Source organism: Varroa jacobsoni, unplaced genomic scaffold (assembly GCF_002532875.2).
Source record: "Varroa jacobsoni isolate VJ856 unplaced genomic scaffold, vjacob_1.0 scaffold_1154, whole genome shotgun sequence".
Lineage (NCBI taxonomy): Eukaryota > Metazoa > Arthropoda > Arachnida > Mesostigmata > Varroidae > Varroa > Varroa jacobsoni.
Genome location: NW_019214056.1, coordinates 103209 through 120325, shown reverse-complemented (window position 1 = coordinate 120325; position 17117 = coordinate 103209). Strand labels below are relative to the sequence as shown.

The following is a 17117-nucleotide window of genomic DNA, read 5'->3' as shown; positions in this document are numbered from 1 at the left end:
TGTTCGGAGTTTGGTGTGCAATACTCAAGCCTTTAGCAGTTCACTATAGGCGTCCAACGAAATAGCGTGTCTGCCCTTAGAGCGAAACTTAAATTGCCGCGCGTCTTCAAGCACAGTGGGCAAACATCTCACTACGGCACTAGCACTAATAATAATGATCCATTAAAAAGTGTCGAGATTTTCTATAATACGATATAAGACCCAGTGATTTCTAGCAGAACTTGCTGAGTCAAACTCAATAACGGAATAAAATATGTTACTATTCGCATTGAAAAAACGATGATAAGCTGCTGTTGAGATGTTTTTTGTTAAGCTGAATGCTCTTTTCAGTCACAACGCGATCGCCATATGATTCATGCAAAACGCTTCATTCGCTAGTATGAGACACAGAGCACAGGTGAGCTTTTCAATTTTTAGCATCCTTTCACTAAAATCAATACTATAATTTACTTAGTTATATCATGTTGTTGGCGTAGGTACTGCATCAACATGACTATCCACTCACTAGTATAAACCATTAGCTAATTTGCTATGGGCCAAAACTTTTTCCGGTTATCAGAGTTGCAGTGCTGCGTCAATCAAAATAAAAACTAATAACAGATCCGTGTCACTTTTCATGCCTTTCTTTTATACCTGTGCATGGCAGCATCGCGGCTTGAAAAGTCAGAAAAGATGCTGCCGCTCAAACGATCCCAGGAGAGTATTATGCTTCGTAAACAGGTACCGACTAAATAAACAAATAGGCCTACGCATAGCCTGAGAGAAGCTGCGAGGAGTAGAGCATCGATGAGTAGGTAACGGCGATCTTATCACTTTATTGCGAAAACACACAGAGACGCTGGCAGTTTAATGGATATAAAAGGAAACGTTAATTCTGATGGCCGCGAAGGCTCGAAACAGAAGCACGACAAGGGTGTCGTAGATCACCTCACACTTCTTTGTCTATATCTGCTCGTGAAACATGCAGTACTTACAGATTCTGGTCCTATAATAAAAAGTATCTTACGCCCCTTAGCGTCATCGATTGGCATCGTAGAAGAACGAAGGATACAAAGAAGCACAGAGAGGGAGAGAGAGTGAGGAAGAAAGGGGGTCGAATTAAAAGGCTCCGACGGGCGAGGTTCACCTAATTTGTGACTTTTAGTGGAAAAAATAGTGATATGCGTATGTAATGATTCGTGTTGCTTAATGTCTTGGTGATATTACCCGAGACATCTATGCAAACGGAAATGAGCTGTATACCTATATACATACGTTTTATACTTTGTGTGATCGATTTGCATTACACGTGGTTACGTATTGTCAAAGACTGATTCCTTTAGGCTAATATAGTGATTTTATTTTGTCATTTAGCTTTTGGTGTTGTAGATGATGTAGATCGCCGGTTCGGCATCTCACGATGTAAACAGACGAATATAGAGAGCTAATAGTTCTTTTTACGTGCGCAGTTCGGTCAGCAATCTGAAACCAAGAAGAACAGCCTAGTATAGCCTTTCCTTTGGTAGCAAACGAATCCTTTAAAATAAATAGACTTATATGTGAGAGTGAGAGAGAGAGAGGCAGAGAGGAAGAGAAAGACGGGGAATGGGGTGGGGGGTCAGCAAAGCCTATCCTCAAGGGCCTCATGAACCTTTCGAGATAATAGCAACAATGGGATGCGACGTGCAGAAAAGCCTGCTTTACTATCCAGATTTTCGAAATACTGCCGTTAAATTAAGCGAACCTCAATTGAGTGACGTGACATTCAAATATGGCGCCCACTCGGTACATCTTCACAGAGTTGGCATCGACAGTGGACTACTGTTTTTTGAACGAGTTTGAGAACAGCTTCAGACGAACGATTCACCTAATAAACATAAATAGCAGATGGATCGAGTTTGAAAACGTTTTTGCTAACACGTTCATCGGGTACAACTGATGTACGGCGATAGTAAATAACAGCTAGAACAGAGCATAAGCAAGTAAGCAAAAGCAGGCAAGCATTCGTGCTTTCTTGAAAACGCAGTATGGATCAGACGATGTCTCAATTTAAGACATGCATTTTTGATGTTTCAACGAACACAACCATCTGGAAGGCCGGTGTGTATGTATCGCAGATATCAAGCGGAGTGAACAGTCAACTGTCGTTTGCTAGACGAGTCGCTGTGCTTAGTTTCCTTCTTGCTATGCCGATTCCCATGATGGCTAAACATGTAAGCTATATAACTGTGCGCCAATGTGTTTTTTTCTCTTCTATTTGAGTTAAGTTAGGTTTTATCTTTGGCGATTTCAATAATAGTGGAGGAGCAGACGAATTTGTAAGTCTTCCGTTTGGCCAGAAGAGACGTAATGAAGCGCCAAAAAGTGCTGTTCCGACGGATGCTATCTTCCTAGCGACTAATATAAATGGATCTAAATCATCATGCTACAAGGGAGAAAACGAACTTGTGATTGAGGGCACCGAGGACAAGCTAGTTAGTCAATGCCATGCGCTTACACAGGTCAATCTTATATGAAGTACGTGTTTGATGAAAAACTACGCCCAGATATGAGACTTTTCAATTTTTTGTTCAGCTACATCCTTTTAGGCTGCATAGTTTTGCTAAGAACATTTCTCGAAGTGACGATTGCCGGCTGCCGGACTGCCTGTAACTGTTTTCTGTACCTAGACAGAAAGTACGCCATTAAGCATAAGTTTATCCAAGTTTGAAAAGCCATTAAGCCCACAAAGTTTTGCTGAGACACATTGAAAAGATGTAGGCTTATGCCCGTGTATATTCAAATCTAAATACTATATATATGCAATAGAATACTAAACGTCGACTATGCTTATTGATCTTTCAATAGCAACTATTACGATCGAGGGCCGTTTACAATGGGTTACAGTAAAGATATTTCAAGTCAATGGACTTGTATTCTGGAGGAAAAAAATCTTCAAGGCCATAAGCTAGATCTCAAGCTACTGATCTATTGATTTTTGGACCGAAATGTTGAAGTATGCTATAGCCACAAGCGGGATGTTTCACAGGTAGAAGCAACAATGAACGTTCCGTGTGGAAAACTCTTTCCAAATCATTTACCAACGCACCGTGGATACATACAAGTCTTTGTTTGTCTAATCATAATGCTAGTTTCCTAGTAAAATCTCACGTTTTAATTAGAAGGTTTACGTTGCCAGCTGGCCGTTTGTTAGGGAGCAAGTGTTACGCCCTGCAGGGAAGAGCGCTCTCTTTCCCCTATAAATGTTACCGCTATTTTGTCCGATAAGGGATTGTCGATTTGCTACCTTATGGAAGATATGACTTACCTGATCCGGCGTTACGGTTACAGCATAGGTTAAATTTAGATTTTCATGGGATTCGACGCCAACTGCGGTCGTTTGATTTACGCTCGCATAAAATATAGAATTTTCTCTCCGACTCGATTCAAGGAACTCATATGCAAACAGAGTTCGCATTCGCAGGTTCGGCTATATAAACTAGAACAGTGCTCTACCTAAATATTTTTCTGTTTTTGCCTATAGCCTTATAGTTGAAAACTTAATCTCTTAGAGGAATAACACGTAATCGAGAAAGAAAGCGACCACTGAAGGGTTGAGACGCCATTCGCACACTCTAGTGCCTTTTCTGCATCGATCCCAAAGGGTAAACCACTGCGTGGTGGTGGACGTTCTCATGGCATAGTATATATACGCACATACATCTCCGAATAGCAGCGATATTTCCACTATGCAGCATGTCGACTATGAGCTACGTAGCGATGTTGCGACAACGGTTTGAGAATAAGTACAAGCCTTCAACGAAGGCTACCTTCATCCTTGAGCTAAAAATAAGTCTAGCAGTACACACGCATGTTCAAACCTCGCTAGTCTGTATCATACTAAAACAACTTTATGGACTGTATTTTTATTGCACTGTTCAGGTCGTCATAGGCGGTGCTGATTCTCGAAGTTGAACTTTTCCCTGAATGGTTATGCTTTGTCTTAAATACTTAAGCAGATCTTTTATCGCAGTTCTGAAATCAGAGGATAGTGGACTTGTTTACAAAAACCTACCTACCTACCTACTTAGCTACCCTGGAAAAAAATGCGGGGCCTCTATATTGTTCAATGCTATGATGATTATTCATACAAAGATTTGTAGCGTTATGCAAAACTAAAGGGTTACCAGTCATGTTGGCAGTCTCAGCTTGTTTAAGCCACTTTTTAGCTATTCGAGACTTTCGAGTAGGTGGAAGAGAATTGTGACCAGAAATCAATACTAACCATAGCATTCCGTTCTATAATTAACAACGCTACGGGAACACAAAAGCTATGCATAACTCGTATATCGATCGATCGATCACGTTATTACTGGTAGTATCGTTGTCGTATGATGGCAGGACGTCTATAGAAGCGATTGGAATCTATTATCCCTATGCGCTTGTGTGCCTACAGCGCTAGGCGATCTTTGAAGTCAACGACATAAGGACGCGCGTCACAACAGATGTTATCCCTTGTCTCGGCTTATTGACCTTGGTAGGTGGAGTGTCGTAGATGCGGACAGATTATAATTCTTGTACCTATGCAGGTACATAGAGAATTCAAACAAAAACAGTTTATTTTGGTCCGTGTGATGTACCCTATCAGCGAAGTATATTGGGTTTTGTCAATTCTCACAAAGCCTGTGAGTAGGCTCCGGTATTTCTACGAATCTGATATGAGCTGACGTGGGCACGTACTTACATCATTGTCACCAAGGAAGGATCTCGACGCGTTTTTTTATGGAAAAATCTAATTTTTAATTTCTTTCTAATCAGTAAAATTACTGAAGTGTTTACTATAATACGGGTCATCACTCATATAGAGTGTGCGGGTTTGTGAAGTGCGCACGCCACAATGGCTAGCGGATTGCATCCTAAATCAGCGAGGCTATGTATCTATCTATCTAGCGAACTTGTTCAAATCTATCATATCATCCTCCCTACATATATATGAGTAGCTATCAAACAAACCTATTAAAAGAGCAAATCTAACGGTATCTCAAGTATACACAAGGGTCGGCAGTAAATTGGCTTCTTCGTTCGTCGTATGTCGAATATAACAAACGCAAGGTCAATCAACGTCTGCTATATACCTAAAATCAGGTGTTCTTTGACGATACATACACAACCTTGTCGTAATGTTTACATCGTTTTTACGGCCCATAATCGTAGATATTAATGGAAGGACGTATAGTAGCATTACGAAATATCTACTCGAATAGAGTTCTTAAAGGTAAACAAAAGCTGCATTATTTATGCGGCCACCGCGTTGATCAGGGCTATTACAAGTGTCGTAGATATAAAAATTTTCTAAACTTATGAATCATTTCGTAAGCTGTGTTTCGGTTGAGGTGTTCCGTCCGGTCCATAAGTTACCAATTGTTGTAGATGCAATAACTACGGACAAAATACACGCGACAGTAATTCCGCTAGGCAATAAGGTAATACCACGACCAGTAACGATTTCTGGAGGACATCGCTTCCTGTCTGCTCTATATCGAGTAGCAAGATGGTACGGCTCTTGCAGCTTCATAGTACTTTTTTTCATTAGAGACTACTTATTTAAAAGTAGTTGCCCGGCCCCAAATCAAAGATTATCACTGCGATCAGTTGGCTCCATTTGAAGTGCAAAGCCATTAGTAAATCACTGATTAAATGCAATTTTACATCGTTAAAACATCAGCTACGTTAAGACGCTAGTGTTTTGTAAAATCTAAAAAGCATATATATTGCCAATGTCGTAGTAATAATTTCCGTCTAGCTGTGCTCTACAGCGTGAAATCTACGATCCTCAAGCTGTCTAGCAGTTGTCTGAACCCTTCATGAAGAAGTCCCTTCTGTTATACACATCGGATAGATACACACTTCATGATAAGCCTTTTGTGGGCAACAACTTCGCCATTATAAATTATACAAACCAATGTGCAAACCCTTTTTGTATGCTCGTGTTCGGGAAATGTAAAATGGGTACTTGAAAAAGACGTTGTTCTATGAATTCACTGTCTCTGGATGAACTGACTTCGAAGAGCGTATGGCGTCAACTGAGGCTGCCGGAACAGTGTTACGCATCTGAAAAAGCCTCAGTCGCCGCGGATAGTCGTTGGCATTGGTGACGACGACGACGACGACGACGACGACAGCGTTAAGCTCGGAGTTCGTCCGTGTTTTCTCTTTAAGTCTTCTGATTCTGAATACAGAGAGCAAAAAGAGAATAGTAGAAGCGCACAAATATTTCTTTTGCAGCTTATTTGCATCTACCCATTACCTTTACACCCTACTACGCCATCTCTACCTGCCCTTTAACAAAAGACTGCCTCGACAGAAATTCTGCGGTTTCAACACATCAGAGGGAGCCGTGCAAATTTAAGCTGCTGCTGTTGCCGATCTATGAGTGGGATGCAAGTGACGTGTCACACCAGAACAAACGACCCGTGGACGGGGTTTGGGTTATTGCTCACAACGTGCCCATATACTGGATAGGTGCGTCGGATGTCTGTTTCTAGCCAGAAAACGAAAAAGGTGAGAAAAAAGCGGAAAGCGGGAAAAAAGCTAGGAAAGAGGGGATATGCTAGTAGGTGTGTTGAACCATTTGAGATTTTGTTATCTTGTCTGTAATTGTGGGTGTTCCCCAGGTTGTGTGCACGTGTCAAGGTTTGTATACCATTCTTTTACGATCATTTTCCGGCCATTAAGCGGCAACGACCCGAAAACGTAAGTGTTGAACAACACAAAAAGCATTGTATAATTTCGTCTATCCTATCCTTTTATTCAACGTGTGTGAATGTCCTATAGCAGAATTATTTTGAATCTAAAGTCCCCTCCTTTAAGCTAGCACGAGCATATGCTCGCGTCCGGATTGTACACGACGTTTTTCATCAGTCTGAACATCGTTTTCTGTTTCCTTCTTCTCTCGTTACTCGTCCTTCGTCGTTACCCCCTTTTGACTCTTTAGCTGTTAACTGGTGTAGAGACGTATTTCTCTTTTCTTTTTTGTCATCGTTCTGTGCCGTCGGTCTCGGTATTGGCTCTACTCGTGCCTGCTGCGTATATTTTCATACATTTCCTTTAATGAAACAGGAAAAAAATCAGGATGTCACCCGCAAAAGTCGAACTCGGTTTTTTCAACAAGTGACCAACTACTGCCCAAGCACAGCATACTTACTGATTGAGTCTGTGATTGGTATTTAACCCATTGAGAAGTTTACAAAATTTTGGACCTGACTTTGCCGTATTATACCCTTAACTGTAGTGCACACTACGACAACGTTTCAATAGCAGCTAGTTACTAGTTAATTATAGTCTCACAACAAGGAGGCTTTCATTTCCCTGTCTCTGATCGTCGTTCTCACCAAAGGCCAACGTGTCCGAAATTCACTTCAGTTTGTTGCCTTAATCCCTTTCAGGGCTACCGGTAGCAGCGCCAGTTGAGACGACTTTGATGCGGTAGTCAACCTCACATGTCCACGTTGTCCGTTCTCTCCTTTTTGTGCTTTTGCGCTATCCCGTTGATCTACTGTCTGACGCAGCGACAACCGGCAGTAGCGGCGGCAAGCTGGCGAGAAGAATCGGGATCCCACCACGAAGCCGGAGCCCTTGGTAGGCTGCTATCTGGCAGGATTAGGTCTGCCTTACTGTGCTAGACGCGGGTACAGAAACTAGAGATACTCAGCGCTCCGTATTGGACACGTTTTGCACATCAGGCCAAACGGGTCAAAGCGTAGCCTACTAGCGAGTTAACATCATAATGTGTTCTATATGCTTAAAGGGGGAGCCCCGTAGGGGCACCAAAAGCGAAACCGGAAACATACAGCCTTGTAGCCGTGTACACACAGGTGAAAAGAGGGAGTTACGCAGTCCGTATACAGTATGACTATAACGCATTCGTAGTTTTTGAACCTAGAGCGAACTAGGATATCTATAATGGGTAACGGGCTGTCTCAAAGGCAGACAAATGTACGGAATGATCTGCCCAACTTCGAATGTTTCAAATTATTCGATGCAACTTCAAACAGTTACATTGACCAATCGTGCAGTAGCTGACTTTAACTACTTAATCCTGCATATTGTGGCATATTTCAAATAAGTTGTTTTCTAAATCGTTTCGATTGACGTGTACCTAATGGCTTTAATTAAACGTGAGTATATTTAGGCGTTGTGATCAATTGATATATACAAAGCAACGCGCAAGTTGTACCGTAGATAAAAGCCCTACCATATTATTACGTATTATAAAATTGTTTATCGTAACAGTATCTGTTTGGATGGGCAGATTCTTTATTTTTCATCATTCATTGTCCTTGGTCTCTTATTATATCTTGGTAGAAAAAATGTAACTTTTTCTAGAACAAAACTGCAAACTCATCGTGGCTGAAGCATTGAAAACTGATCATTGACATAAAAGCTCTCGTTCGATGTCTTCACGCTGACTGAATCTCCATAGACTTCCTAAGACTGATCGGCATGAACGGTCAACGTTATCGCTGATTGTTAGGCGGCTGCCCAGGTATTTGAAGAGGGTTTGCATCAGTTACGACAACAGGGATTCCTAACAGAGATTAGATTAGAAGAGCTCAAAAATTCGTCAAAATGGCGAGAGAAGTCAACACTATTCCACAGATTAACAGCTGTTTTCAACGCTATATTGCTGCCGTACAGATAGGCTCTAAAGTTTTTAGCTCCTTTACGCCTTAGTACACGTTTGGAGCTCGTGCTGAAAGAGAAAAATTTTAAGAATAAGCGTCTTAATTGTAACCGTGATCAAACGGCAGCTACATTGAATAAATACGTCCACGAAGAATATCTGTATTGACACATTTTTCCTAGACAAAACTGTTTATTATACTTTATTATTTATATTATTAGAATATTCTATCCCAAACACACCGTAAAAGGGAGAGAAAGGATAGGCAGTTGCAGTTGCAGAAGCGCAAACAGGTATGCTCGTAATCACTAGTACACAGACCAAAATATCTAAATGATCATTTAGATCTTATCTTCGTTTCATTTATTGAGTGCGTTCAGTATTTGTCAGTGACAGCGTTATAGTAGCGACTGTTTTCTTAAACTGGCCAAAAATCACCCTGATCCGGCAAAGACGTCTGAAATTCTACGTAACTTAGCTATTGTATCGTCAGTGCCTTGGCGACAACGGCGCTCGTTGCTGTTGTCAGTGTTTGGACAAATATGGGGAAATATAGGCCAGTGGTGCTATCAGAGCAAAAAACTCCGTACTCCTTTGAGAATATATCTACGACAACGGCCAAACAATGAATAGATGTTCTGGATAGAGAAGACACATTTAATAGAAATAATCATTATTTGCATATATTGCCGTACTTATTTTCACTTCCATTTCAGTCATAATCTCCGACCCTATATATATATGGAAGAATTTGTGATGAATTTTTCTTTCATTTTCAAAGCAAATAGCCCATACTGGACTAGGAAATGGTGGGACAGCATGCCATCGCGCACTACAAGATCTGATCGACTTCTATAAATTTATACACGATTATATACGATAGTCGATTGGATTTCGTAACGCGATAAGGCGCAGGCATTTGAGCTCAAAACGAGTAAATGCTTTCTTCTCGAATGGGAACTGGGTTTTGCAGAAGATAAGAATAAAGGTCTAAGAGTGACCCAGAGCGCTGCTCGCTTGCGAAAAGACCAGAGGTCATGGAACTTTCGAAAGACGTTAAACAGAGGTGACAAGCGGATCAGAATCAGCGCGGATAGCGACGCCGGCTGTAAAGGCACGCAGTTGTTTCTGCTGATCAAAAAGCATGGCCTCTTCTACAGGCAACTGAAGTAGTCGCAGAAACTTATGGAAGTAGGTAGGTAATTTTCTAGGCTTTTTAAGGAGAACCGATACCGGTTGGCAAATCTGTCGTCAAGACACTGCCGAATGTCTTTCTGATAATGGTATATATACATATATATAAGGTATATATACATATGTATATAAAAGAAAGTAAATATAGCGAAGTCTATAAAACTATGTGAATGAACACAAGTAAAGTAACAGTCAAAAAGTAAAATATTTATGTTCATCAAATTAAGTTTTTTTTTTTTTTAATATTTCAAGTTTTCTATTATTAAGTGAACATTTGGATTTAGTTTGTAATGATTCATTTGTTGGTTGTAAAACTCTGAAAATAGCTGTCGAAGGACCCGCGTTCAGTGATGCTAACGTTTACCCAAAAAAAATGGTCTCTTCAGACAACTGCCAGAAAGTTAAGGTGTGTAACAGTTCATGGATTCCTTAACTTCTAATCATTGCCACTACTAACTAGCATTGCTCATATCCGCAAGATTCTGTATGACATAATAATGGAGGAAATAGGAGCTACAAATTGCGTATTATCTTAAACCATTGAAAACGAGGTGGAAGAGTAAACGGATTTTGATATTTATACGTAAAAGAAGGATAGTTAGAGCTAGGCCAATACTAACAACCCGATTGTGGAAATATACCAGCACACTTAATAACATCGAAAAACATGGAAATATATAGACGTACGTAATTTCCATATAGAGTGTGAAGCGTAACAGATTAATCAATACTAAATGTGAACTCGAGCTGTAAAAGCACGTGCGGGTTGATCCATTTGCGACTTTAGCGACCCATGTCCAATTAGGTTACTAACGTAATTTTTAGGTATAGATCTAGTAGAGTAGATCGCGGTGGATCTAGTAGAGTAAAAGCGGTTGAGTTATTATAAGTACTGAGTCACAAACGTGCTGTTTGTACGCTATATGTATAAGGAAAATTGTGCTGTTACATCTTTGAATCAAAAATCTTATATATCTCACATATAGTAAGTGCTCTTCCCGGGCCTCTCTGTATCGAGACAGATGCGAGCCGAATCTTTTACAATCGAAACATAATAACTTCATCTAAGTGATATTATCTAAAGATTGCTGAAGATATCACATCAAACTGAAGTAATCAAACGATTGCAAATTAGACCATAGAGCCCATATATTTAGTCCCTCTCTGTTCCCTAAATATTACATAGTGACATTTATACGTGGAGTATCTGTACGCTCCGGATAACATCATTGCCAGGGAAGTCAAACATTTTTCATTGTTCTGTTTCTACTAATTCTGCTGCTTTTGTTTTTAGCACACCTGGCAAGCATAATGAGACCCCTCGTTTGGATAAGCGACGATTTCTGCTCTTGTTATTGTTGGTAGCGATATAAATGGATTAAAGCGGACTTTGGCCTCGCGTCCGCCCTTGTTCGTATCAACACTACATTACTAGTAACCCAGTAGATAGAAAACAGACAACACTTAGATCCGTTTCTACTGCCTAGCTTGACGAAAAGGGAGTGTTCCGGTGGTCCCAAAGAAAGCAACGGGGCTTATCGTCATCAAGACGTCCGATCAGCCTACGTAAACTAAGATTATTTTGTCCAAAGTTAAAACTGTCAATTAAGTGTGATAGTTAACGTATTCTTATTATGCACAACTACCATTGAAGTTCCGCGCTTCGCGCGCGGTCCACTTTGCTGATGCGGAAAGCAATTGTATGTCAGTTCAACGATCGAAGCGGCCGTTGGATAGAGAGTCAGAAAAGGTGGAACTTATGCCCTAAATTTGGTTAGCGGTTTAAGGCTTTTATAATAAATAGTTAGGCAAGTGGGGTTGTTTTAAGAAATAAAAAAAGGAGGTTTTTGTAAGCAGTTGGCCCAGTTCGTGGATGAAGATGCGAAAACAGTTTAGATTAGCTGCTCGATGAGCAAGTAAATTGGATCAGGTGCGTACCTAATAAGAATGCAAAGCTGGATGAAGATAGAAATCAACTTACTAGTAGTTTGGAATCAGTCGTATCGAGGACGGAGGTTAATAAGAGAGGAGTTATTTCACTTGGATAGCAACAGTTTCACCTCTCAAAAGTTATGCGCGTTAGGTCGGTTAAGATGAAAGCTTAATTTACTTGAGCACCGTAAGCCTAAACACGACCTTGTTCATCTACTTTGAGCGAGGCTGAGTGCCTCAGTATCAATCTTGCAGATATAAACATATGGTATGTATCTCCGTTAACAAACGGAGTAGGAACTAGATATTCGACTGGTAAGAGAGGAACAATACAACTTACGTATGATTAGAGGAACAGTTTTAATTAGGTTAACGTATAAGTATGTATCGTATTTATTTACTTCTTCTCTTTTGCTAATGCTGTATTTGCTGATACATGCCGCCAGAGGGCTCTTGTTGCACTATATTAGGATCGTGAAGCGGGGTGCAAGAATTTATCCTGACCTTGGGTTTTGAGGACGCGTATGTAAAGTGACGACAAATAGTATTTTCGACACTGATTATTCACGACAAAAAAGCTCTCAAGAGAGCCTGGACCAGGTATACGGCAATGATTCTATAGCTCAGAACAAGGCGCCATTTCAAGCTCAATGACAAATATTTTTAGCTACTTTTAATGGATAATTCGAATGTGTGTATACCTACCTACCTACCTACCGAATGTGTGTCCGAATCGTCACTGTACACAACAGAATTACTTCTGCAGCTTTTTGACACTGGCAAGAAATCGATGTCGAGATAATAATTGTATTTCATTCAGCATAACAACCTTCAGGGTCCGAACTCGATGCCAGGGTAAAATGTTAACACTTTTGACCTAAAGTAGCATGAAGTTATGCTAAAGTATGAAGCAACGCAACATGCCTACTGGTCTGCATTTATCCCTCTCAGCCTGCTTCGTGTTACCTTTGCTCTATCATTCTGAATTCCTTTTACGGTGGAAGTTTTCTGTCAATAAATACATTTCTGCAGAAACTCGACTTGTTACAACTATGCTTACGGCGGGGAACGGAGAAGTAGGAGCCATAACAGATTAAACGCTGGACAATACTGACAAAAAAATAATCGCCTAAAAAATTTTTAGGGCTTTTTGTTCAGGTTAACTCATTTCAAACAGTGCTTAGTTAAATTCTGATTATGGCAGCTTGTACTTTCGGCTAAACTAGTAACGCAACTCACTATCGAAAAAGTATCAGGTACGCCTGCGGGTTGTGGCGTTCTCAGCTTGTCATCTCGTTTACAAAGCATCGCAAAGTTACATGGGCTTGTCAAATAGTTGGACCGATACTTATTTGTGGCCCTAGCTAGTAGAAGGGCTCAAGATCTTCATTCATTAAGTTTCTTTTATTATATCACATATGTCTGTAGCAAATAGACCGATATGCAAACCACCTGAAGAAAAGAAACTGAAGTTAGTGCTGCCTTATCGACAAAAGTTGTCTTCCGTACATAAGAATACACACACACACACACACACACACACACACACACACACACACACGGCAAGCACGAGTCAGCTGTTCTTTAGGTTTCTTCTAGCCACTGGCCGTGAGTGGCCTGAGGGAGGTACCGCAAATTTGCAAAAATCAAATCGTTCGCAAATCCGTCATCGGAGTACAAGAAACTTTTTCAGCAGATTGCAAAAAAGCCCTTTCAATTATATAGATAATCGTATAGGTCTCTTGATTGACAATTAACTAATTGTTAATTAATTCATTAATCTCTTAATTGATCAATTGACAATGTGTCAGTCAAGGTCATATATTCGGCTTGTGAAGAACGATAGAAATCCGTGGCACACTGGCGAGCCTATTGCACAAAACAGCCAACATTTATAATTTACACATAATTAACATTTATAACTAAAGAATTAGTACTCTGTCAAAGAGAATCTCGCAAATCGTTAGGAGTTCGATTGTAATTGAAGTCTGATGCATAACACCATAGGCAATTCAAGCTGGCTAAAAATAATATAAACCAATTCTATTTGGGTGAAATATAAGCGAACGAACTGGACCGAAGTGAAATAGAACGTTACATATCTATATATTTTCAATAAAGACGGATCTTAAAGCTAGATATGACCAAGCTCGCTAATTTTCTAAATAGCTGTGGCGATGATTTTCTTCAAGGAAGACCTATAACGTATCTTCCTGATAACTTGTGTCCCGCACCGTGGACGCTCTACTATGGCCCTATAAGGATTGCGACTCCAAGAATTTTGAATTAAAAAATATTCTATTTTCACCTCCTTTGACCGACTATCGCATTGGCATTAGTGCATGAATTGGCCTTAAATGTAGGCTTTTTAAATTAGGCCTCCCTTAATTTTTCCCCCTGCTGGTTCGAAACGTAAACGCTCTTTATTGACACTAAGAGCCAATAACAGTGACTAATCGTAATAGTAGTAGACTTCTAGCTTTCTGCTATCTCATGCATACACGCACGTAAAAAAACGCATGCTCACACAATGGGAGGCTGAGAAGACGGCGGGAAAGCTTTTAATGCTAGTGGCACAGCCGTGAGGAACGAAACCTTGAAAGACAAAAGCTCAACCTAACGAGGGACATAATAAATTATAAATTCGTTTCGTTGTTTATCCATCTTTTCGTTTTGCTTATTTATTCTGTACTTAGCTGTATACAAAACGAAACCTTCTGTACCTAGTGCTTGGCAAAAACTGCCTATTCAAAGTCGTCTGTACATACGGCCCAGTTGCAGAGGCCTCTGTGCGATAGCTATCGGAGACCATTCCTTTGAGAATGTAGTTGGGCTCGCGCCAGCGCCAGTTTCAAGCAGTCCTACTGTAAAACCGAGAACAGAAAACGCGACAGGGTACGGCAAGTGGAATACACAGAGGACACAGAGAGAGGAGACACAAGTGCTCCGACAAAATCTGTTTACAGCACAGCTTTCTCCTTTGCTAAGGGTGCTAGTCCCACTGCTGCTGGTGCTTTAATATCGTAGTGTCGCTGTGGAAGGCGACAGCAGTGAGTGTTGATTCAGGCTAGCGTGGCCTGCAAGCATGCAGTCCAAAGGCAGACAGGTATGCAGTGACTGGGCAAGAACCTTCAAGACCAGAAGGTACGAGACAAACTGGGCGTGGTCAAGAAGTGTGTCCTTTGAGTCTGGACAACGACTGCATACGGCAACAAGATACCTCTACATTTGTGTGTGCGGGTGGATACACGCTGACCGGATGTACCCCGCGGACCTATGAGCGCAAAATTACGCTCCGGCGCTTAGGTCAGCTGATATCAGCTGTTTTGGGAGCACGTTCGATGTAGCTGTTGCCGGTGCTGCCGCATGAAAGACGTATGAAGCACGTTCCACCGCCAGACCCGCTGCATTTAATAACGGCAAACGTCTACTCAATAGCCGTTTGCAACTTGAAGCTGACCACAATTATGAAGAACATGGTGGTGGACCAATACGCTGTTACTTACGTCGACGGCACAGCAGTCAAAGGTGATCAGAGGAGAAAGGTTGCAAACATCTACCTGATTTTAGTGATTTATTTCAGAAAATTGAAACATCGATTTTTTGCGCTAGGTCTCTTGACTTAAAGTTCTAGCGTTTTATGTTGGACGGACAGAAAGTATAGACTGTTCGTTCAATGGACTCGATGATCTCACACGAAAAGCAAGTGTCTAGCATCAGCATTAGCGAACTCAGGAAATTAGAAAAATGCTACTTGTAACGCTTCGATCGATCGGTCGGTCAGTGGGCAACAAAACTACGGGTTCGAAACGATCGAAACCTAATCAAAACAAAGATACACTAGTCGAGTCAAATTTAGCTATAGCAATTGTACTCACACACAGTGCGATGTATTTACGTAACGTAATAGTTGACTCAAGTACTTAGTGCTTCGAACAAAACACATTACCAGTAAGTGGGCGATGCTGGGGTATTTCTTTGAACAGACGCTTGGCTCTCTAGGGAAATTTCGTTTACAAAATGATTCGGATCGTCTTGAAATAGATCAGAGGCACGGGACCTGCAAAGACGTCGCGGAGCTAGTACGATGCCCTTCAAACCTTGACGAGTAAAAAAGAAGCAGCATGAGTCTTACACACAGTGATAAAGATTATAGTTAACTGCAAAATATTTTTATGCAGGGAAATCATACTCTGTACTGGTAGAAGACTATCGGAGTATCTATAGGCTCCGCCGAATAAGCTGCGACCTTCAAAACGTAAGCGAATGCATTATTCTGTTTTTTGGCAGAAGGCTATAGTTCTTCTGCCTTTTTGTGGTCCTCTTACTTGAGTGCAGCGAACTTAATGTTGAATTATATGTAAGGCACTGAAGAATATAGGGCCTGACTTTGCAAATTCCTCTGCCAGAAGTTTGTTCTCGGAGCTCTGCGACGCAAATAACGACAATCCGCCAATGATTTTCCAAATGCTAAGCTTTAACATGGTCTTCCCGAGCCTCGTCCCATATTTAGGCGATGTGCCAATGTGAAATAGCAGAATGACTTAATTTAATTAAATTCGTAGAAAAAAAGCTCGGACGTCCTCTTCAAGGCCCAAATAAGGCGTCGTTAATTAATACGCCCTATTCGATGCTTGCTACTCTTTTTACGATTATGAGTGATTTAATATGTACAGTTAAGCTTTAAGCCAAGTAAGTAAAAAGGCTACGCTAATTTCGCTAACCAGCTAATACTTTTCATTGCAACGGTAAACGATTGTTCATGGAACTGAAGTTGAACGTTGAAGGAGAGTAAGCCCGCTATTCGGTCCTCGATTGTTCGTTAGTATTAAATTGACGTAACGAGACTTTCTGCTAATATTACGCTTCAAATTCCGACTAAGTTATTTCAAAGAGCCAAAAAATTACGTAGCTTAGGCTCTATCTTCTGAATGTGACGCTTTTGCTTACATGCATATATATGAAAGCTATCCAATTTCTGAGGACTGAGTTCTTTTTAAGAAGTTGTGACAAGTATATGCTTGTTCCACTGTACGTATTTCCCGTTAACGACTATCGATATAACACGACAATTTGTCGCTCACCCCAGTCGTCGGGTGATGACATTACCTGCATGCATCCTCATGTATCAGGAATTCAGGGTCACACGGAATGGACGCTGAACAATTAGCAAGCTATTCACATACATATATTCTAGCTGATATCACTGAACAGTCCTAGAGAGTCACAGAGGGCTTTTGCGTTGAAAGTAGGTTTAATAACACCGCTAGAGTTCCACGTGTTGCCATTAACAGGACATATTGAGCGGCTATTCAATTGGAAGGCAGTCCACTGGTGTCACTATTTCACG

The 17117-nt window shown here is 40.9% G+C and overlaps 1 protein-coding gene across 5 annotated transcripts in view; it reads left to right on the top strand.

The window, feature by feature from the left end:
- The window catches only part of LOC111267167 (uncharacterized), a 41657-nt gene that overhangs the window by 10184 nt on the left and 14356 nt on the right, over positions 1 to 17117 (top strand). For 2 of the 5 annotated variants that reach the window (XM_086971219.1, XM_086971220.1), the window contains exon 2: positions 331 to 397. The exons of 1 other annotated variant lie outside the window; for it this stretch is intronic. Coding sequence is in view for 2 of the 4 variants with exons in the window: in XM_086971216.1 (XP_086827342.1) it covers positions 7458 to 7596 (139 nt within the window). In the remaining 2 variants the exon portion in view is untranslated. Of the gene's footprint in view, positions 1 to 330; positions 398 to 6180; positions 6520 to 6586; positions 7597 to 17117 lie in introns of those variants that run through there. 2 more of the 5 variants (XM_086971216.1, XM_086971217.1) reach the window with 2 other exon arrangements.